The sequence below is a fragment of the Pan troglodytes genome, chromosome 9 (assembly GCF_028858775.2).
Source record: "Pan troglodytes isolate AG18354 chromosome 9, NHGRI_mPanTro3-v2.0_pri, whole genome shotgun sequence".
Taxonomy (NCBI): Eukaryota; Metazoa; Chordata; class Mammalia; order Primates; family Hominidae; genus Pan; species Pan troglodytes.
The window spans coordinates 22611717-22634259 of NC_072407.2; the positions used below are offsets into that span (position 1 = coordinate 22611717).

The 22543-nt window shown below is 40.3% G+C and overlaps 1 protein-coding gene across 8 annotated transcripts in view; it reads right to left on the minus strand.

Annotated features, from left to right (window-relative positions):
• Nucleotides 1-22543, minus strand: part of UEVLD (UEV and lactate/malate dehyrogenase domains) — a 59193-nt gene that overhangs the window by 34832 nt on the left and 1818 nt on the right. For 4 of the 8 annotated variants that reach the window (XR_010147508.1, XM_001173464.7, XM_001173456.7 and 1 more), the window contains exons 2-6: nt 14256-14340; nt 10910-10975; nt 5763-5926; nt 1894-2029; nt 441-559 (exon numbers count right to left, since the gene is read on the minus strand). Coding sequence is in view for 7 of the 8 variants with exons in the window: in XM_001173464.7 (XP_001173464.3) it covers nt 441-559; nt 1894-2029; nt 5763-5926; nt 10910-10975; nt 14256-14340 (570 nt within the window). In the remaining variant the exon portion in view is untranslated. The remainder of the gene's footprint in view (nt 1-440; nt 560-1893; nt 2030-5762; nt 5927-10909; nt 10976-14255; nt 14341-22543) is intronic. The other 4 variants (XM_001173417.8, XM_001173448.8, XM_009460052.5 and 1 more) reach the window with 3 other exon arrangements.

Here is a 22543-nt window from a genome sequence, read left to right on the forward strand (position 1 = left end):
ACCCTAAACTAGTATTAAATATCAACTCAGAAACTGTGATCCTAAAAGAAAGTAATTATATAAGAAAAGGCCATCTTTAAAAAAAAAAAAGCCAATTTTAGAAAGAGCTAAAATTATTATATTAAATAAGAGTTTAATTAAAGTGGCATGATTCAGAAAATACAAAAGAATTTGTGACTAAGTCATATGAATGTCAAATTGAGCTTTCCCTTGGATGAGGATAAGCCCATTGTTCAAATCACTTTTTTAAACCTACTAATTAAAAGGCAACATCATTGATGAAAGCTTTCAACTTTTTTGTCAACTTACTAAATATATTTTAAGCCAAAATAAGGTTTTCCCACATGACAAAATGAAGGCATTTTTTGCTGTGTAAAACACAACCTGCCTAGAAGTGTGGCACTATGATAGATGTATTTATAACCACTATGTTTACATACCTTTGCTGAAATTGCTAATGTGCAGGCAATACCCAGTTCTCCACCTCCAACCACAGTAATTTTATTGACTGTTTTATTCTCATGATTTGCCCAGCTCTTTGAATTTGTATCTGAAACACCTAGAAAGAAAGGTGGATTATCCTGAGAATTCAAAAATATCAAGAATTTTTTTAGGATCTTTTAAAAAAAAATATAGCAGGCTTCATAGCTTAGAGAGAAAATATGGTGCTAGTCCATAATGGGCAAAAAATACTACTGAACAAATGAATGCAAGGAAGACAGACATTTCCTATTAAATAGTCGACTAAATAGAAATTATCCTTCTAAAGAGAATGTATCTTTCTAAACATTTTTAAAATATTGTGTAAGACTCTAAAAAAGTAGGATTTCCATAATTCTGAAAAATATTCCAACTCATTGCTCTGGTCTACAATAAAAAAATATGTCTAACACCTTACCAAATGTTTCAAACATAGGTATTTGCCTTTATTCTTGATGAGAATCATAGATATTCTGGTCCAATATATTGAATAAGCCAACAAGCCACATATACATATCATCAAAAAAGGTTTGGGATCATTAACATACAGCAAGTGGTTTTGAACAAGAATTGTTTTATCTGTTTAAGACTAATTCTTTACACTTTAAGAAACCTGGCCAGGCCCGGTGGCTCATGCCTGTAATCCCTGAACTTTGGGAAGCCAAGGCGGGAGGATCACCTGAGGTCAGGAGTTCAAAACCAGCCTGGCCAACATGGCAAAACCTCATTCTTATCAAAAATACAAAAATTGGCCGGGCATGCCTGTAGTCCCAGCAACATGGGAGGCTGAAGCAGGGGAATCGCTTGAACCCAGGAGGCAGAGGTTGCATGAGCCCATATGGTACCACTGCACTCCAGCCTGGGTGACACAGCGAGACTCCATCTCAAAAAAATAAAAAAATAAATAATATTTATTGGAATTACATGGTAATACCCTGTGATAAAGGCAAAGGAATTACTTTTTTTTTTCTTTTTCTTTTTTTTTGAGATGGAGTCTTGCTCTGTTGCCCAGGCTGGAGTGCAGTTGTTCAATCTCAGCTCACTGCAACCTCTGCCTCCCGGGTTCAAGCAATTTTCCCACCTCAGCCACCCAAGTAGCTGGGATTACAGGCACCCGCCACCACACCCAGCTACTTTTTTAATTTTTAGTAGAGATAGGGTTTCACCATGTTGGCCCAGCTGGTCTCCAACTCCTGACCTCAGGTGATCTGCCTGCCTCGGCCTCCCAAAGTCCTGGGATTACAGGAGTGAGCCACTGCGCCTGGCCTGAGGCACAGGAATTTCTTATTTCAAAAACAGATGTACATACGCATACAAATTTATTTATAAAAATCAAGTGGCAGAAAGTAAAGTTTAGTGAGAAACTGGTAACTCATTAACTCTCAAGATAATCTGCCTGACAAATATACAAACCTTCAGTGATTTTTGCAATATAGGCTAGCAAGTCTACCTGCCGTGCCTCATCAGATGATGATAGAGAATACATGGGAAGTTCCTCTTGAAACTTGGCAATCATTTCTTTAATTAATCCAACAATGACAGATTTAGGCTGTAGAATACACAAAAAACAGAAAAGTTACACAAAAATTTTGCTGAAGAATACTACCTTTGTTGAGGCAAGAGTATTACTTGAGCCCAGGAGTTTCAGATGCAGTGAGTTATGGTTGCACCACTACACTCCAGCTTGGGCAACAGAATGAGACTTCATCTCCAAACAAAACAAACAAAAAATCTTTTTTAACCTATACATTCTTTTAGAGTTAGTCAAAAAGAAGCATTCAATCATGTTCTCATTTTTCAAAAATAATCATACACATTATATGATACTTTTAACTGTTATAATGCTTTTCATGAAAAATTATTGAATACTTTTAACTGAAAAATAAAGGAAGAAGAAATGCTAATTCAACATTTCCCAAAAGTAGAAAAATAGCATGAATATGCTTAATAGCCGAATACCTAGGTTTAGGAACTCTCCTTTTTTTTTTTTAACTTTTCATTTTGAAATAATTTCAGACTTACAGAAAAGTTGCAAAAATAGTACATATACTCTTCACCTAGATTACTCAAATGTTAACATTTGATCACATTTGCTTGTTCAGTCTTTCTCTCTCTGTTTTTCTGAACAAACTGAGCAAGTAAACTGCAAACATGATGTCCTTTTACCCCTAAGTACTTTAATGTATATTTCCTAAAAGAAAAAGACATTCTCCTTTTAACCGTCATCAAATCAGAAAATTAACACTAATAGTATCTAATCTGGTACTATATTCTTTTAATGTAATTGGTTAAGCAACCTTGATGAAATTCACTAACCTTTCTGAGCTTCAGTGTCATCAGTAATACAAAGTGAATAATAAATCCCAAATGGTTGTTATGAGCAATAAATGAGTCAATGAATGCAAACTATACGCCCTGAGTGTAAAACAGATGTTTATTATTATTCCTGGGAATATTTAGTAGTATGCTCATTTAAAAAGTGCTTAATTTCTCAGAGTCTGAATTTCACTATTTATAAAGTAAGAAGAGGCTATTAGGGCCAAGAATTCAAATACCTTTGGGGACCAAGCAGGTAACGTTAAATGTGTGAAGCTGGCAAGTACAAGAAAATCTGGAGAGACGGTTATTGTGGCAAATTGGAAACAGCATGCCAATAGGCATTCAAATTTACATTAAGAACAAAACAAAACAAGGTAAAACAAAACGAACTGTGCTGTTCAAACAAATTCCATAGGCCTAACGCGGCCCTCTGAATCTCTTAGAGAAATTGCAAACCCTGGCCTAGATGACCTCTAGATTCCTTCTAGCTCCAAAGTTCTATAAAATTATGCTACATAATTATAATTCCAACTGCATGTGGAACTTAAAGGTGCTGCAGTACTTTTAAATAGGGCAATTTAAATAATGTAATGTCTTTTTAAGACTAGTTTTAAGTGGGGGCACTGTGGCTCACACTTGTAATCCCATCACTTTGGGAGGCTGAGGTGGGAGGATGCCTTGATCCCAGGAGTTCAATACCAGCCTGGACAACATAGGGAGATCCTGTCTGTACAAAAAATTTTAAAATTAGTAGTGGATGGTAGACCATGCTTGTAGTCCCAGCTGCTCAGAAGGCTGAGGTGGGAAACTCACTTGAGCCCAGGAATTTCAGGGTACAGTGAGCTATGATTGTGCTACTGCACTCCAGCACGGGTGAAGACAGCATTACCCTGTCTCAAAAAAAGAGACTAGTTTTAGCTTATAATAAAGAGGCTCAGAACAGTAAAATAAAATCAGAACTGTCTAAACTAAAATTAAACACAACTTTCACCAGATTATAAGACTATCCCCGAGGATTTATTAAACAAACAAAATTATGAAAAGAGATGCCAATGAAAACCAGAGAGAAGAAACAGGATACACGAATTCCTGCAACATGGTACAGATGTCAAAATACTACTCGAGGATAGTTTTGTTTTGTTTTGTTTAAAGAAGGGTGTAACAATGGATGGAGGAGAGAAACAGACAATTCAAAAAGGAAGAAACATATGATTGATAAGTAAATGAAAATGATTTCAATTTCTCAAATAACCAAACAACTGAAAATTAAGAGTAAGATCCATTTTTGTCCTTCCAACTGACAAATTTTTATTATGCCCCATTCATCACATTTAACTGGTAATCTTATTTAAATCATCAGGTAATGCAAATAACATAAATGTTCACAAAGTAAAATGTCAATTCCTACTACTGATAATCCGAAGTATGTCCTTTGTTTTTTCTATTTTTTTCTTCTTTTTAAATGTTTTCTATATAAAAATATAGAAAACCATAAAACAAAGTAAAATGCATCTACAATTATACACCTTTTTATAAGCTGTCTATAAAATAAAAAGTGATAATCCTAAGGCATTCTTTACTCCAACCTCACTGGACTCCAACATACCCCTGTCCTCCAGCCCTACTAGCTTTCTGGTACATATAAACATTTTTTTTTTTTTGAGGCGGAGTCTCGCTCTGTCGCCCAGGCTGGAGTGCAGTGGTGCAATCTTGGCTCAGTGCAAGCTCCACCTTCTGAGTTCACACCATTCTACTGCCTCAGCCTCCCAAGTAGCTGGGACTACAGGCGCCCACCACCACGCCTGGCTTATTTTTTGTATTTTTAGTAGAGACGGGGTTTCACTGCGTTAGCCAAGATGGTCTCGATCTCCTGACCTCGTGATCCACCCGCCTCGGCCTACCAAAGTGCTGGGATTACAGGTGTGAGCCACTGCACCTGGCCTCATATAAACATATTATAAATTATCCTTTTATACAGATTTTTAATTATTTACAAAAATGAGAGAATACTATACATCTGTCTAAACCAATGTATAGAAGATAAGCAAAGGTTTGTTTTAAGGATAATACCTTCTATTAGAGAAAAGGTACTGTAAAATAGGTACCCTCCTACACTGATTTCTACTGATTATAGAAATGTATCATTTTGTGTACACTTTTGGAGGCCAATTTAGTAATATATAAGAAAATCTTGAAAATATTGGAAACCTTTGGTCCAATAATTCTACTCCAAGAGATTTATCATTAGGGAAGTATCGAAGATATATTAGATATATACAAACATTTACATTTAAAGATGTTCATCATTAAATGTCTTACGTTAGGGCAATTTGTAAATACAATACGCAATATCCTTATGCTGTCATCAGGTAACCATTAAAAACCATGCATTTTGAAAATGGTTTAACATGGAGAAATGCTCAATATAATGGTCAATGAAAAATGCAGAATACAAAATTACATAACATGAGGACATAAAACAAATACTACAGTTATATAGATCAATGTGGATGACTTTTTAAAACTTAATATTGGTTAAAACAAAGCATGTCACAAAAGATTACATACAGTATGATTCAACTTATATGAAAGTCAAAAACAGGCAAAACTACAAATAAATGTAACATAAAAATCTGTAATAGGAAGGGACTTGGAAATAATGCCCCAATCACTTGCTAGTAGCTCCTCCTGTACTTTCTCAAGTGGGAAACGACTATAAAAAGACAGGGAGCAAACAGTTGGCTCCAAAACCTGGAGGGAGCAGCTTTGTACAGGCAGTTGTCATCAGGGTTCTGGGACTTGGGTAACCCTAGAGAGCTCAATTTCAAATTACTTCCAAAGACTACATGAAGAATATCATTGAAAGAAAATGCAGTATCATACTTATTTGTACCAGCAGAATCAATGATAAGTATTTAAAAAAAAAAAAAAAGCTTTCTGTAGAAAATCCAAATTGATCTTACATGGCTCCAGTTTTGGAGATAGGGCAAATATATTCTGCCTTGAGCATCCACATGTTTTCCGACTAAGATTCCCATATTTGCAGTTGGCTTCAAGAAGCAAATAGGGGGAGCGAAAGGGTGAGAATCCAAAATCCAGAAACGAATTGGTATGTTGTATGTATTACCTATTTGAGACAAAAGAAACATATCTTCAAACAATAATAAAGCACACACATTATGATATAGCTAGGCGGCATTTTAAGAAATGAGTAGCTGGGGTGGTGGCTGAAGCCTGTAATCCCAGCACTTTGGGATGCAGAGGTGAGCAGATTGCATGAGCCCAGGAGTTTCAGACCAGCCTAGGCAACATGGAGGAACCCCATCTCTACAAAAAATTTTAAAATTAGCTGGGTATGGTGGCACACACCTATAGTCCCAGTTACTGGGGAGGCTGAGATGGGCAGATGACTTGAGCCTGGCAGGTGAAGTTTGCAGTAAGCCATGATTGTGTCACTGCACTCCAGCCTGGGTTACAGAGTAAGACATTGCTTCAAAAAAAAAAAAAAAAAAAAGAAAAGAAAAGAAAAGAAATGAGCAGTCTAGTCAGGTTTACATATAAAGGATTAATGTTAATCAAGGCCTATTCCCCCCCATTTCATCCACATTCACATTGGAAATATGTTCCTATTAGATCACTGGTATAACATTTGAGTAAGTTTAATTAAAACAATGGCCAAATCATCCACCCTGCCTCTCAAAAAAAAAAAAAAAAAAAATCAAATTTTCAAAAATGTTTACTAATATAGCCAGAGTGGCAGCCCAAATCCTGATGGAGTCACTTCCTACATTAATCACTACACATTAAAGAAAAGGAAAGAAATGTCTATTGAAGGCTGGGCGTGGTGGCTCACACCTGTAATCCCAGCACTTTCGAGGTGGGTTGACCACTTGAGGTCAGGAGTTTGAGACCAGCCTGACCAACATGATGAAACCCCATCTCCACTAAAAATTCAAAAAGTTAACCGGGCATGGTGGCAAGCACCTGTAATCCCAGATACTTGGGGGGCTGAGGCACGAGAATGGCTTGAACTCAGAAGGCATAGGTTGCAGTGAGCCGAGATTGCGCCACTGCACTCCAGCCAGGTGACAGCGCAAGACTCTGTCTCAAAAAAACAAAACAAAAAATGTCTATTGAAGGTATTCCCCTGGTTGATCAAGGATCTGCCTCCACCAATGCCCCTCCCCAGCAGTATTCATGCATTTTAACAGCCCATGACTGGCAAAGCACCTGGTGACTCAGATTCCTGTGTCTAAACGTTAAGATTTCACCACTAGTTCACTAGTCTCTTCTTCCTTCCCTCTTTCCTATCAGCAAATACCTTGACTCCTACCCTGCACATCTAGCTTTTAGTAATTCAGCACTGAAGAGTCCGAACTCCTGACACAAAGTCCTCAGATTTAAAGGAATTATATCATAAGAACATAACTTAAGTTGGATGTAAACAAAGTTTAGATAGGTGTGATCTTAAGATGATACATTGGTAGGCCAAAATGGGAGGACAGCTTGAGTCCAGGACTTCAAGACCAGCCTGGGCAACAACGCAAGACCCTGGTGTGGTAGCACATATCTGTAGTCCTAGCCACTCAGGAGGCTGAGGCAGGAAGAATGCTTGAGCCCAGAAATTTGAGGTTATAGTTAGCTATGATCACACCACTGTACTCTAGCCTAGGCAACAGAGCACCACCCTCTCTCTTAAAAGAAAAAGAACAGGCCAGGAGTGATGGCTCACGTCTGTAATCCCAGCACTTTGGGAGGCCAAGGCGGACAGATCACGAGATCAGGAGATCAAGACCATCCTGGCTAACACGGTGAAACCCCATCTCTACTAAAAATACAAAAAATTAGCCAGGTGTGGTGGCGGGCACCTGTAGTCCCAGCTCCTCAGGAGGCTGAGGCAGGAGAATGGCATGAAACTGGGAGGCGGCGTTTGCAGTGAGCCGAGATCGCGCCACTGCACTCCAGCCTGGGCGACAGTGCGAGACTCCGTCTCAAAAAAAAAGTAAAAGAAAAAAAGATTACATACATCTCTAAAAAATGAGTGTTTGAAGAAAAAGTATCATTATAACTTAACACAATGTTGGCTGTATAAGAAATAATACCAAAAATTTCTAGAGGTAAACGTAAGGTAATATTAACAGAAGTTCCATGCAGATGGGAGGATAGATACAGGCTTCACTTCATCCCTTCCCAAATGTTTACATTTTTTTTAGCATAAGCATGTATAATCATTACACTAATAAAACTAGTTAACTAAAAGAGAGTAATAAAGGCAGACAAGGCTGGGCGCGGTGGCTCACGCCTGTAATCCCAGCACTTCGGGAGGCAGAGGCGGGCGGATCACCAGAGGGCAGGAGTTCAAGACCAGCCTGACCAACATGGAGAAACCTCGTCTCTATTAAAAATACAAAATTAGCTGGGCATGGTGGTGCACACCAGTAATCCCAGCTACTCAGGAGACTGAGGCAGGAGAATTGCTTGAACCTGGGAGGTGGAGGTTGCAGTGAGCTGAGATCATACCATTGCACTCCAGCCTGGGCAACAAGAGCAAAACTCCATCTCAAAAAAAAAAAAAAAAAAAAAAAAAGGCAGACAAATAATAATGGCCACATGTACTGAGCATATACTGGCACACACTATATGCCAGGCACTATGCCCAGAGCTTTACTTACTGTAATTCATTTAAGCCTTACAACTCTGAGGTGGGCTCTACTATTGGCCCATTTTACAGATGAGAAAGATAATATACATTCTGACCTTCTGATCAGCAGGAAATAATTAGTGTGCATTCACACTGAGTTGATATAATTCCAAAGCAAAGGAAAAGTGTAATGAAGGAAAAAAAGGTGGGGGGAGCACCTGAGGAAGACCCCAGCATAAGAATCAATGACAACTCAATGACTGCAGGACAGGCATAGTGCCAATCAGCGGGATTTTACCAATGGTATTAAGATAACCTTTCTGCCCTCATGTTACCGCCCTACTCTGTATTAGAAACGGAAATGCTACTAAGCAGTAATTCATTTAAATTCACAAGCTCCTCTGTTAATATGCAACTACCCTTGAAAACACTGGGGTGGGTTAAGAATTAGCCTTTATCTCTCAGAATGAATCACCTTAATCAGTTTCCTTCCCTCTTCCTCTCCCTTCCTCCTTTCCCTAATACCCTTCCCTTCTCTTCCTTTTCAACGTCTAACCAAGATAAATTCAGAATACAACTTAAGGGGAACAGGTCTGAGTAAAATTCTCTACGCAGCCAGGAAACAGTCTAAAAGCTTGGCAGGGAAGACCAAGGAAAGAAAAGAAAAATCAACTCTATGCCTGTTCTGCCTACTTCACTCTGCAATCTCTGCATGGATCCCATGGCTAGCTGCATTCATCTCCATCCATTCTCCTATGCATAAAAACAAAATGAATTCCTACACATTTCCTGAGTGCCTACTATTGCAAAAGGAGGTATCATGGTGGGACATACACAGAAGCAGAACAAAACATGAGTGCATCTCTAGCAACAAGTCATGACTGGGGGTGGGGAGTGGGGAATTAAGGGGGTTTGTGATAATCCAGGAGCTACCACAAAGAAGCACCTACTTTAAAAGAAGTCCCCCCAAATGCAGCTTCCTAGTGTCTTTTGGGCAATGTATTCTCATTGTACAATGCTGAACTCTTTTTAAGAGATCAAAGTTACGCTATTCTCTCCCTATTTGGTTTCCAGATCTTTCTCAGCCCCCCTTTCAGTGTATCTTCTGTTTCAAATGCCCCAGTAAGCCACTTATTCCTAAGCCCTTCAGTCAATAATCAAACTAACTCCACTGTTCAACAAATACCAAAAATGTCCTTTAAGCACATAACTGTATATTAGTGATTATGGATGTTATTCGTCCTGGGATTATTTGCATTTCAAAAGAACAGTGAACTTTTATTGAGACTGAGTCTCACTCTGTCACTCAGGCTGGAGTGCAGTGGCACAATCTCGGCTCACTGCAACCTCTGTCTCCCGAGTTCAAGAGATTCCCCTGCCTCAGCCTTCTGAGTAGCTGGGATTACAGGCGCGTGCCATCAGGCCTAATTTTTGTATTTTTAGTAGAGATGAGATTTCACCATGTTGGCCGGTTGGTCTTGAACTCCTGACCTCAAGTGATCTGCCCACCTAGGCCTCCCAAAGTGCTGGGATTACAGGCATGAGCCACCACACTCGGCAAGAACAGTGAATTTCTAATGGTGAAATTTCAGGCACCACTTCAGATAAATATTTGGAAACAAAGATTCACTGGTGTTCTTAAAATCATACTATATATAAGCAACCTCTTGTGATTCTTATCTGAAAGGTTAGTCCTTGATGAACACAGGAGAAGTAGGTCTGGAAAAATGGGAAGAGTTAAGTGTAAGAAAAGTAAGTGATTTGTTTTCCTTTATTTTTGGGCAAACACTTAGCTATTCTAAACTGCTAGGTCACTCTAAAATGTGTTCCCTTCTTTGAGCTTTAATGGCCTCTGTGTTGTAAAATTTTCCTATTGGAGTCTGAGTTTCAGGCTAACACTAGCTATGTGATCTTAGGTAAATCAGACCAGGCTAAGATTCAGTTTCACCTATGGAATGGAGATAATGCTATATCACATAGAGAGGAAAGGAGGGGAACAAAATATAGGTGTAATGAAGAAAAAAGTAACTCTCCCCAAGGGCAGGCCTATGTCTGTCTTGCTTTCCTTTGTACCCTGGAGCCTTTCAGAGTAGTGGTAGTAGGGGGTTTGTGATAATCCAGGAGCTACCACAAAGAAGCACCTACTTTGAAAGAAGTCCCCCCAAAATGCAGCTTCCTAGTGTCTTTTGGGCAATGTATTCTCATTGTACAATGCTGAACTCTTTTTAAGAGATCGAAGTTACGCTGTTCTATTTGATTTATCTAGTTGATAGTAAGTATTTGTTGAATTGAACTGAACTTGTTGACATTAATATAGGCCTTCCTTGACTGGAACAGATCCAGTAAGGTTCTGTATAGGTCATATATCTGCAATAATACTTTAAGAATGTTATGGCATAAACAAATTAAAGTTATTAAATGAACTGCTCTTTTAGAAAACTCACACATTTTTTCAACTTCCACACTTACCCTGATACATCACAGGAATTGTGCCAGTAAAATTCAGCAGGTCTTTCTGAGAACTATCTTTAAAAACTAGAAGAAAAAAAAAAAAGCCCCAAAATGTGCAATCAGAAACAGAAAGAACTGTAGTAAAGTATGTAAGTGTGCACGTGTGTGCTCATGAATACACACACAAATACACACACAATCTCTAAACATAATCTAGGAATCGGTAAATCTGTCAACAAGAGGAAATGACTAGATGTTGTTTACTTAGAAAGCAGTAAGGGTAGCTGAAAGAATACAGGACTTTGATACTGAAACCCCAAGTTCTAGGGCCACCTTCCCCACTTAGAGGAATGTGACTTTTGGTGACTTTAATCATCTTTGATCTTCAGTTTTATCATCTATAAAATAAAGATAATAAGACTGCCTTACAAAGTTGTCATAAGGATCAAATGAGAAAATTTGAAAACTTAAGAAGTACTATAATATGTGGGGCCATTATTAAATAATTGTCACATGTCAGTTGCAAAGCAGTTCCACTCCTCTCACCTCGGTGTCAACACCTACCTCCACTACGCCCCCTCAGCAAGAAGAAGCCAGAGTGATCGACGGCCTTTTCCCATTTTCATTAGCCAACACCTTAAGATTAAGGTGTTTTAAAAATCCAAAGGGAGGGGTTGAAATTGCCTTTGCAAAATTATGACTGAGACAGCGAAAAAGATCTAACCTCACCAACTCCGTCTTCCTTCTAACCTTTAAGCTGTCCTTGTTCCTTCCTGGGCATAGGCTGAACTCACTTTGGGAAGAACTTAATTTATAATTTATAGTTTAAAACAAAGACAATAACAGCCCTTTCCCAAAACAAACTTCCTTCTTGCCTGGGGACTAGACTGCCTTTGTAAGACTAACAAATTAGCCACAAAATTAAAAATTATGGTTTATGGCCGGGCACGGTGGCTCACACCTGTAATCCCAGCACTTTGGGAGGCTGAGGCAGGTGGATTACTTGAGGTCAGAAGTTCAAGACCAGCTTGGGCAACATGATGAAACCCCATCTCTATCAGCAGGGTGTGGTGGTTCCCAGCTGCTCGGGAGGCTGAGGCAGGAGAATAACTTGAAGCCAGGAGGCAGAGGTTGCAGTGAGCCAAGATCACACCACTGTACTCCAGCCTGGGCAACAGAGCGAGACTCCATCTCAGAAAAATAAATAAATAAAGTAAAATAAAATAAAAATTATGGTTTAGTAATCATGCACCTGGAGGCTTACAAGATTGTGGTCCTCCCTAAACTGCTCCTAAGATCAGTGCTTGAGATATTTTGCAGGCCCTACACTTGATGGATCAGCTGGTACCACCCAGATTGATAAACTGGCTCATCTGATCTTGTGGCCCCAACCTGGGAAGTGACCTAGAGCAAGAGGACAACTTCAACTTCCCATGATTTCATCTTCTACCTAACCAATCAGCACTCCCGGCTCACTGGCTTCCCCCAACCCACCAAGCTGTCATTAAAAACTGTTCTCACAATGCTCGGGGCGACTGATTTGAGTAACAGTAAAATTCCAGGTCTGGCACAGTGGCTCATGCCTGTAATCCCAGCACTTTGGGAGGCCAAGGTGGGTGGATCACTTGAGGTCAGGAGTTCAAGATAAGCCTGGCCAACATGGTGAAACCTCATCTCTACTAAAAATACAAAAATTAGCAGGGCATGGTGGCATGCGCCTGTAGTTCCAGCTACTGGAGAGACTGATGCACGAGAATTGCTTGAACCTGGAAGGGGGAGGTTGCAGTGAGCTGAGATCGTGCCACTGCACTGCAGCCTGGGCAAACAGACAGTGACTATGTCTCAACAAACAAACCAACCAACCAACCTCCGGTCTCCCGCAAAAACAAACCAAAAACCAAAAAACAAACAAAAAAACATTATCGCATGTAACAAAATCAGTTATAGTCACTTTTAGAACCAGAAGAAAAACTACCAGCATTGCTTTCTAAAGCAACCTGTTAAATCAATAATTACCTTCTTTGGTTTCTCTAATTCCATTATTCTCAACCTCTTTTCAACATTCATATCTCTGAAAGTTCAACTTTCCCATCAATAACTGGAACACACTGATAGAGAATCAACGCCCTAATCTCAGAATTGAGTACAGGAAACACTATCTCTGGTTTCAAACAATCAAACTACCTTGGAGGGGGCCTTTGGGCCCTCATGAATGAGACTAGTGTCTTCATAAAAGAGCCCATGGTCGGGCACAGTGGCTCACGCCTGTAATCCCAGCACTTTGGGAGGCCAAGGTGGATGTATCAATTGAGGTCAGGAGTTCGAGACCAGACTGGCCAACATGGTGAAACGCCATCTCTACTAAAAATACAAGAAAATTAGCCGGGCATGGTGGTGGGTGCCTGTAATCCCAGCTACTCGGAAGGCTGAGGCAGGAGAATCGCTTGAACCTAGGAGGCAGAGGTTGCAGTGAGCTGAGATGGTGCCACTGCCTGGGCGACAGAGCAAGACTCCGTCTCAAAAAAAAAAAAGAAAGATAAAGATAATAAAGTAAAATATTTCTTAGAAAACCAAATTCTTACTATTAGGTGAACAGAATAAGTAAAACTGTTAATGATTTAGAATCAACCATATATATATGATAGGCCGAATAAAGGTCCTTTAAAGATGTCCATATCCAAACCTTGGAACCTGTGAATATGTCACCTTACTTGGCAAAGGGATTTTTTAGATGTGATTAGTGACTCTGATCACTTGGCTAGCCTTAAAAAAATTAAGGAGTCTGAGATGAAGAAATTATCCTGTATTACTGGGGTGGGTCTAATCTAATCACATTGGTCCTTAAAAGCAGAGAATCTTTCCCAGCTGTGGTCAGAGGGCGATTTGACTATAGAAGAATGGTTAGAGACATGCAACACTGCTGGCTCTGAAGATGGAGAAAGGAGACCAAGAGCCCAGGAATGTGGGTGACCTCTAGAAACTGAAAAAGGCAAGGAAACATTATCTCCCAGAGCCTCCAGAAACAAAAGCAGTTGACACCTGGATTTTAGCCAAGTCAAACCTCTAGTTCACTTTCTAAGCTATAGAAATTTGTGTTGGACTTCTTGCCTACAGAATTATAACACAGTAAATGTGTGTTTTTTAAAGCCACTAAGTTTGTGGTAGTTTGTTACAGCAGCAATACAAAACTAATACAAGATACATTGTATTAATTTAAGCTTTCTCAGAAATTGCAGGTCATAAAGTATAGCTGAAAATCAGAGGATAAAAGAGAAAAAGAGAAATTACAATTTTGCAGCTCTTTAGGACCAAAAATTAGTAGTTCAAATAATGCAGCATTTAAACTAGAGGATATGATTCTTACCATAGGTGTCCATGGAATATTTGAAATGTGGGAAAAATACATTTACATTCTTTAGTTCTTCCACAGTTAGGTCCCTGAACTTGTACTGAAAAGAGAAAAATAAGCATGGAGTAAGAATAAAGCTGTAAGCAAAAGAACAATTGCAGTTAACTTTTTTTTTTGAGACGGAGTCTCACTCTGTTGCCCAGGCTGGAATGCAGTGGCGGGATCTCAGCTCACTGCAACCTCCGTCTCCTGGGTTTAAGTGATTCTCTTGCCTCAGCCTCCTGAGTTGCTGGGATTACAGGCGCACGCCACCACGCCTGGCTAATTTTTTGTATTTTTAGTAGAGGCAGGGTTTTGCCATGTTGGTCAGGCTGGTCTCGAACTCCTGACCTCGTGATCTGCCTGCCTCCGCCTCCCAAAGTGCTGTGGTTACAGGCGTGAGCCACCACGCCCGGCCTGCAGTTAATATTTAACTGACAATTTACCGTGTGGTAGGCCCTGAGCTCTGCAAACAAGAATGGTATTTGATTTAATCTTTTTAACAACAACCCTACCAGGTAGGTAGGGCTTTACAACTGCTCTATAGGAGCAGGAGAAGAAAATGAAAGCTAGAGAATCAAAGTAACTTGCTGAGTCATATAGCAAGTTAAATAGTGAAGCCCGAGCTCAAATCCAGGACCAGAGTCTTTAATCTCTAAATCAAACTGCCTCCAAATACCTCCAGACAGCTTAAATGATGAGGCAGAATGGATCACCCCTCTCACCACTATGCAGGATCCAACCGTCTTTTTGGCATGGCTCATTCACTTGAGATACCTCGACTTTCCCCTCCCACCTTCCTGGCACTGCATCCTGGGTTTCAAATGGAAAACAAAAGCATGCAAGTTTTGTAGTCAGGTGTGTGAACTGCCTCTTCATTTATCCAGATGTCTTCTCAGAGATACTGACTTGGTTGTCTTGTGGGCAAAATCATTTAAATTCTTTAAGCTTATTTTCTCATCTGCAAAAATAAACAATACTTACCTCTTACACTAGTGGTTAGGTTTAAATGAAAGAAAATAAGTATATTAAGAGTTTACCATTCTGAAAATGGATTTGAGACAACAATTCCTTTTACAATGGTATCAAAAAGAATAAAATATTTAGGAATAAATTTAACAAGGTACAATACTTAGACTCTGAAAACTACAGAACATTGTTGAAAAAAATAAAATAGACCAAAGTAAATGGAAAGCATCCCTTGTTCATGGACTTGAAGACAGTATTGTTAAGATGGCAATTTTCCTCAACAGATTTCAACATAATCCCTATCAAAATCCCAGCTGGCTTTTTTTTTTTTGGCAAAGATTTACAGTCTCTAAAATTCATTTGGAAATTCAAGGGACCTAAAATAGCCAAAACGATCAGGAAAAAGAACAAAACAGCTGGTGGATTCATACTATAATCAAAAGACAGGTTATCATCAAAAGGAGAAAATAACAAGTGTTGGAGAGGATGTAAAGAAATCAGAACTCTCACACATACACCACTGCCAGTGGCAAAATGATGCAGCTGCTTTGGGAAACAGCCTGGTAGTTCTTCAAAAGACTAAATACAGAGTCAGGGTTACTACATGACTGAGCAATTAATTCCACTTCTAGGTATACACCCAAGAAAAATGAAAACTTGTATGCAATTGTTCATAGCAGCATTATTCATAATAGCCAAAAAGTGAAAACAATTCAAATGTCCATTAACTAATGAATGAATAAAATGTGGCATATCCATAAAATGAAATATTCAACCACAAAAAGGAATAAAATGCTAATATATGCTACAACATGGATGAACCTTAAAAACACTATGCTAAGTGAAAGAAACTAGACACAGGAAGTGCCTGCCTCTGGTCTTGGACAAAGACTGTGCTTCCCAGAAAAAAAAAAAAAAGAAAAATTAAAAATAAAAGAAATGAGACACAAAGGCTATATATTTTATGATTCCATGTATATGCAATATCTCCAACTGGCAAATACATAGAAACACAAAGTAGACTAGTGGAAACCTAGGATTGTGGGAGTTTGGGAGAAAATGGAAGAGGATTGCTAGTGGATCCTGTTTCCTCTCTCAGAGCCTGAAGTTGTTCACCTGCAAAAAAGATATAGCTCGCCAGGCGCGGTGGCTCACGCCTGTAATCCCAGCACTTTGGGAGGCTAAGGTGGGTGGATCACCTGAGGTCAGGAGTTCAAGACTAGCCTGACCAACATGGTGAAACCCCATCTCTACTAAAAATACAAAATTAGCCGGGCATGGTGGCAGGCGACTATAATCCCAGCTACTTGCAAGGCTGAGGCAGGAGAATCGCTTAAACCCAGGAGGCGGAGGTTGCAGTGGGCTGAGATGGTGCCATTGCACTCCAGCCTGGGCAACAAGAGCTAGACTCAGTCTCAAAAAAAAAAAAAAAAAAAGATATAGCTCTACTGCCTACAAACTTCAACAGGTGTGTATGAAGGTCTTACAATTAACATATGTAAAAGTGAGATAATAAACAAAATATGTATACAATAGTAAGTACAGGCAGGAAACTACAAATTGACACAAAGAACATCTAAGTTACAGAAAGGCCTCTGGAGAAGCTGAATCTACATTTCAGCCTAGAGTCTAGAACAGTATAGAAAATTAGTAGTTAAGCCAGGCAGGTGGCTCATGCCTGTAATCCCAGCACATTGGGAGGCCAAGGCAGGCAAATCACTTGAGGTCAGGAGTTCGAGAACAGACAGGCCAACATGGTGAAATCCCGTCTCAACTAAAAATACAAAAATTAGCCAGGCATGCTGGCATGCACCTGTAATCCCAGCTACTCGGGAGGCTGAGGCAGGAGAATCACTTGAACCCGGGAGGCAGAGGTTGCAACGAGCTGGGATCACCTCACTGCACTCTAGTGACAGAGCGAGACACTGTCTCAAAAAAAAAAAAAAAAAAAAGAAAATTAGGGTGAAAAGGGAAGGTCATTCTAAGATGGGGAAGAATTTGCTAGAAGAGAAGCCTGATTATAAACAACTTGAGAGCAGGAATCGTCTTTCCCTCATTGTCCTAGCTCTTCACAGTACTTAGTACAGGGCGTGCCTTTGATAGAATTATGTTTTTTGGATAGGAGTTAGCAAATAGGCAGATTTATATGAGTAGAGTAGACATAGAAAGTAATTATGATCCACAGCACTGAGCATCAAAACTAAGAAATGATCAGTATTAACTAAAACAGACTTGTTTAGTCTGTTGGGCAAAATGAGTCCTAGATTCAGTGCCCATGATTCAGTGTAAACAAAACTGAATGAAGTCACCTCAACTCCAAACACTACACAAATGTACAATAGGCTGCATTGTTGTCACCTGGAATATACGTATTATCAACAAATATAATTTATGTTTCATTTTCCACTATTTTTTACATCCTTAAAATCATTGGAGAACATGATTATTAATAGCTATATAAGGCTACACTAGAATTGATTTAATTGCAAAACTGCTACACAAGTTTCTCAAAGGCAGCAAAAGCACTCTTCTCGGGACTTAAAAACCCAAATGTTACTATTAGTTAAATATTTCATTTGCTGTTTTGTTTTGACACCCACCACCCACCCCCGCTCCCGGCCCGAGCCAAAAAGTACCTGTTTTATCTGTCCCAAGGAAAATATTAACTTTTTTTTTTTTTTTTTTTTTTGGAGACAGGGTCTCACTATGTCACCCAGGCTGGAGTGCAGTGGCACAATCAGGTGTGTGCCACCATGCCTGGATAATTCTTTGGTATTTTTCGTAGAGATGGGTTTCACCATGTTGCCGAGGATGGCCTTGAACTCCTGGGCTCAAGGGATCCACCTGTTTCACCCTCCCAAAGTGCTGGGATTACAGGTGTGAGCCACCACACCCAGCCTTATTTTCACTACATATTAAACAGTGTATCTTCTTAGTGTAATATTAAGACAGATTCCATACTGGTCCTCACCACTAAAAATTCTGCATAACATTCTCTAAAGAAACGTGTCTCAAGCAGTGCCATGTGCTTAAAGGGTACAGGTACTTCACTAAAGAAGAAAGTGGTCCAAGACATTCTAAAAGTAATACAATTACATGGTTATAAAAATTAGGAAGACTGAAAAATTGAGTTTAATAAAATTTTAAATTTGCCTGCTGCACTACAGTGTATTTATTCAGAAGACTGATATTTCTTTTTTCTTTTGAGAGGCAGTCTCACCTTGTCGCCCAGGCTGGAGTGCAATGGCGTGATCTCAGCTCACTGTAACCTCCATTTCCCGGGTTCAAGCAATTCTCCTGCCTCAGCCTCCCGACTAGCTGGGATTACAGATGCGCATCACCACACCTGGCTAATTTTTTGTATCTTTAGTAGAAACGGGGTTTCACCAAGTTGGCCAGGCTGGTCTCGAACTCCTGAGCTTAAGTGATCCACCTGCCTCAGCCTCCCAAAGTACTTGGATTACAGGCGTGAGCCATCGTGCCCAGCTTTTTTTTTTTTTTTTTTTTTTTGACAGAGTTTCACTCTTGTTGCCCAGGCTGGAGTGCAGTGGCGCTATCTTGGCTCACTGCAACCTCCGCCTCCCGGGTTCAAGCAATTCTCCTGCCTGAGCCTCCCAAATAGCTGGGATTACAGGCACCCGCCACCATGTCTGGCTTTTTTGTGTTTTTAGTGGAGATGGGGTTTCATCGTGTTGGCCAGGCTGGTCTCGAACTCTTGACCTCAGATGATCCACCTGCTTTGGCCTCCCAAAATGCTGGGATTACAGGCGTGAGCTACCACGCTCGGCCTAGAAGACTGATATTTCAAGAGTATTCTTATATGACTTTGCTCAAATGTAGGACACACTGAGGAATAATAATACTTTGTAGTATCATTTATTAAAAGAAGTTTTTAGCAGGAAGGAATCTTATAGATTAAGTCCAGTATTACTTTTTTTTTTTTTTTTTTTTTGAGACAGAATTTCACTCTTGTTGCACAGGATGGAATGCAATGGCGCAATCCCGGCTCACCGCAACCTGCACTGCCCAGGTTCAAGCGATTGTCCTGCCTCAGCCTCTCGAGTAGCTGGGATTACAGGCATGCACCACCACACCCGGGTAATTTTGTATTTTTAGTAGAGATGAGGTTTCTCCATGTTGGTCAGGCTGGTCTTGAACTCCTGACCTCAGGTGATCCACCCACCTCAGCCTCCCAAAGTGTTGAGATTACAGGTGTGAGCCACCACAGTATTACCATTTTATGAGTGAGCAAATCTAGGTTAAGTTGCCTCTCCGAGGTAACTCAGCTGGAGGAGCAGAAAATAGGAATTAGGGAACTAGGTAATTTCTCTAAATGTAACACTTAATATAAACGAAGGAATATACTTATTGGCTGGGCATGGTGGCTCACATCTGTAATCCCAGCCTTTTGGACAGTCAAGGACAAAGGATCACTTGAGGCCAGTAGTTTGAGACCAGCCTGGGCAACACAACAAGACACTGTCTCTACAAAAATAAAAACAAAAATTGGCCAGATGTGGTGATGTTGCCTGTGGTCCTAGCTACCTCCAGAGGCTGAGGCAGGAGGATCACTTGAGCCCAAGAGTTTGAGGCTGCAGTAAGCTATGATGGTACCACTGCACTCCAGCCTGGGAGACGGAGCAAGGCTCTGTCTCTTTAAAAAAAAGAAAAAGCACACGCTTTTTGCAGAATAATAAGTACTGGTGAATTGACCCACCCACTTATGATACAGAACTGTCTGACAAAGCTTTCTGCCATAATGGAAATAATCTACACATACATTGTCCAATGATAGCCACAAACCACATGTGGCTACTAACAATTGAAATGTGATTAGTGATTTTATTCCTGTTTTTAAAAAATGCTTATTTATATCTTTTGCCCAATTATCTATTTACTTTTTTGTTTGTTTTGTTTTTTTGAGACGGAGTCTTGCTCTGTTGCCCAGGCTGGAGTGCAGTGGCGTGATCTCAGCTCACCACAACCTCCACCTCCCAGGTTCAAGCGATTCTCCTGTCTCAGCCTCCTGAGTAGCTGGGACTACAGGCCCATGCCAGGATGCCCGGCTAATTTTTGTATTTTTAGTAGAGACAGGGTTTCACTATGTTGGCCAGGCTGGTCTTGAATTCCTGACCTCGTGATCTGCCTGCCTCAGCCTCCTAAAGTGCTGGGATTACAGGTGTGTGCCACCATGCCTGGCCTATTTATTGGTTTTAATACTGATTTGTAGGCATGCTTTATATATTTTAGATACCAATACTTTGTCAGTTATGTGTGCTACAGATAGCTTCTCTAAGTTTGTATCTTGCCTCTTCACTTTCTTTAATTTTCTTTTTAAAAAAATTGAGATAGGGTCTTGCCATATTGTTCAGGCTTGTCTCAAACTCCTGGACTCAACAGATCTGCTTGTCTTGGCCTCCCAAAGTGCTGAGATTACAGGTGTGAGCCACCACACCTGGCTGCCTCTTCACTTTCTTCATGGTGTCTTCTGTTCTTAATTTTAATACAGTTGAATTTGTCTCTTATTTGTGTATTATTTTAAAACGGTTTGCATATTCTGAGCCTATAACATTTATCTTTTTAGGTTTTAAAGTTGTCTTTTACATTTAGGTCTTTAATCCACTGGAAATTTTTATGTTTGGCGTAAGGTAGGGATACAAGGTACAATTTCATTTTTCTCATGTGGATATTCACTTGTCTCTCCATTCTCCTTTCGCCAGTTATCTGCAATGTCTTCTGTTTTATATTGCATTTCCAAACATGTGTGACTACGATTCTAAGCCCTTTAGTCTGTTTCACTGGTTAGTCTCCACACCAATGCCACACTAAATTTTACTTGCCGTAGTACTGATATTTGGTAGAGCAGGTCCTCAAATCTATCATCTATTCTTTCTTTCTTTATTATTATTTTTTTGAGACAGAGTATTGCTCTGTGGCTCAGGCTGGGGTGCAGTGGCGCATTCTCAGCTCACTGCAACCTCTGTCTCCTGGGTTCAAGCGATTCTCCTGCCTCAGCCTCCCAAGTAGCTGGGGTTACAGGTGCCCACCACCATGCCCAGTTTTTACATTTTTTAGGAGAGACGAGGTTTCACCATGTTGGCCAGGCTGCTCTTGAACTCCTGACCTCAAGTGACCCGCCCACCTCGGCCTCCCGAAGTGCTGGGATTAGAGGCGTAAGCCACCACACCCAGCCCTCGTATCTATTTTTTTTCCATAATAATGTCAAGGTTATCCTTGGCCTTCTGCTCTTCTGAATGAATTTTAGAATCAGTTTGAAGTTTCCAAGAAATGCATTGACCCTATAGATAAATTTGGAGAGAACTGACAATCTTCACATCTATGAAACTGGGATATCTATTTAATTAGATTTTTTACTTTCTCCATAGTTGCTTAATTTTTTAATGTACTGATCACTTCTCCATCGATTTTTTCTGCAACAAAATTATTTCTAAGTTTTTAAAAATTTTAAATTCATTTATTTTTTATTTTTTTGGGATGGGGTCTCCCTCTGTTGCCCAGGCTGGAGTGCAGTGGCACGATCTTGGGCCACTGCAACCTCCACCTCCCAGGTTCAAGTAATTCTCCCGCTTCAGCCTCCCGAGTAGATGGGATTACAGGAGCGGGCCACCACGCCTGGCTTATTTTTTTGTATTTTTAGTAGAGATGGGGTTTCACCATGTTGGACAGGCCGATCTCGAACTCCTGTCCGCAGGTGATCTACCCGCCTCGGTCTCCCAAAGTGCTGGAATTACAGGCGTGAGCTACCGTGCCTGGCCTTACATTTATTTCTACTTTTTAGAGACACGGTCTCGTTCTGTCTCCCAGGCTGGCAAGCAGTGGCACAATCATAGCTCTCTGCATACTCAAACTCCACGGCTCAAGCTATTCTCCTGCCTCAGCCTCTCAAGCAGCGGGGACTACAGGCATGAGTAACTGTGCCCAGACTAAAATTATTTCTAGATATTAAACCATATTATTTGCAGACTGCAATGAATGGTCAGGAAACTTCAAATATTTGCTGGACTGACTTGTTTCTGATTGGTTTCCTTAATTTATACAGCCAACAAATACTTATTAATAATAAGCTACCCCAGCCTGGCCAATATGACGAAACCTCGTCGCCACTAAAAATACAAAAAAAATTAGCCGGGCGTGGTGGCGGGCGCCTGTAGTCCCAGCTACTCAGGATGCTAAAGCAGGAGAATCACTTGAACCCAGGAGGTGGAGATGGCAGTGAGCAGAGATCGCGCCACTGCACTTCAACCTGGGTGACAGAGCGAGACTCCGTCTCAAAA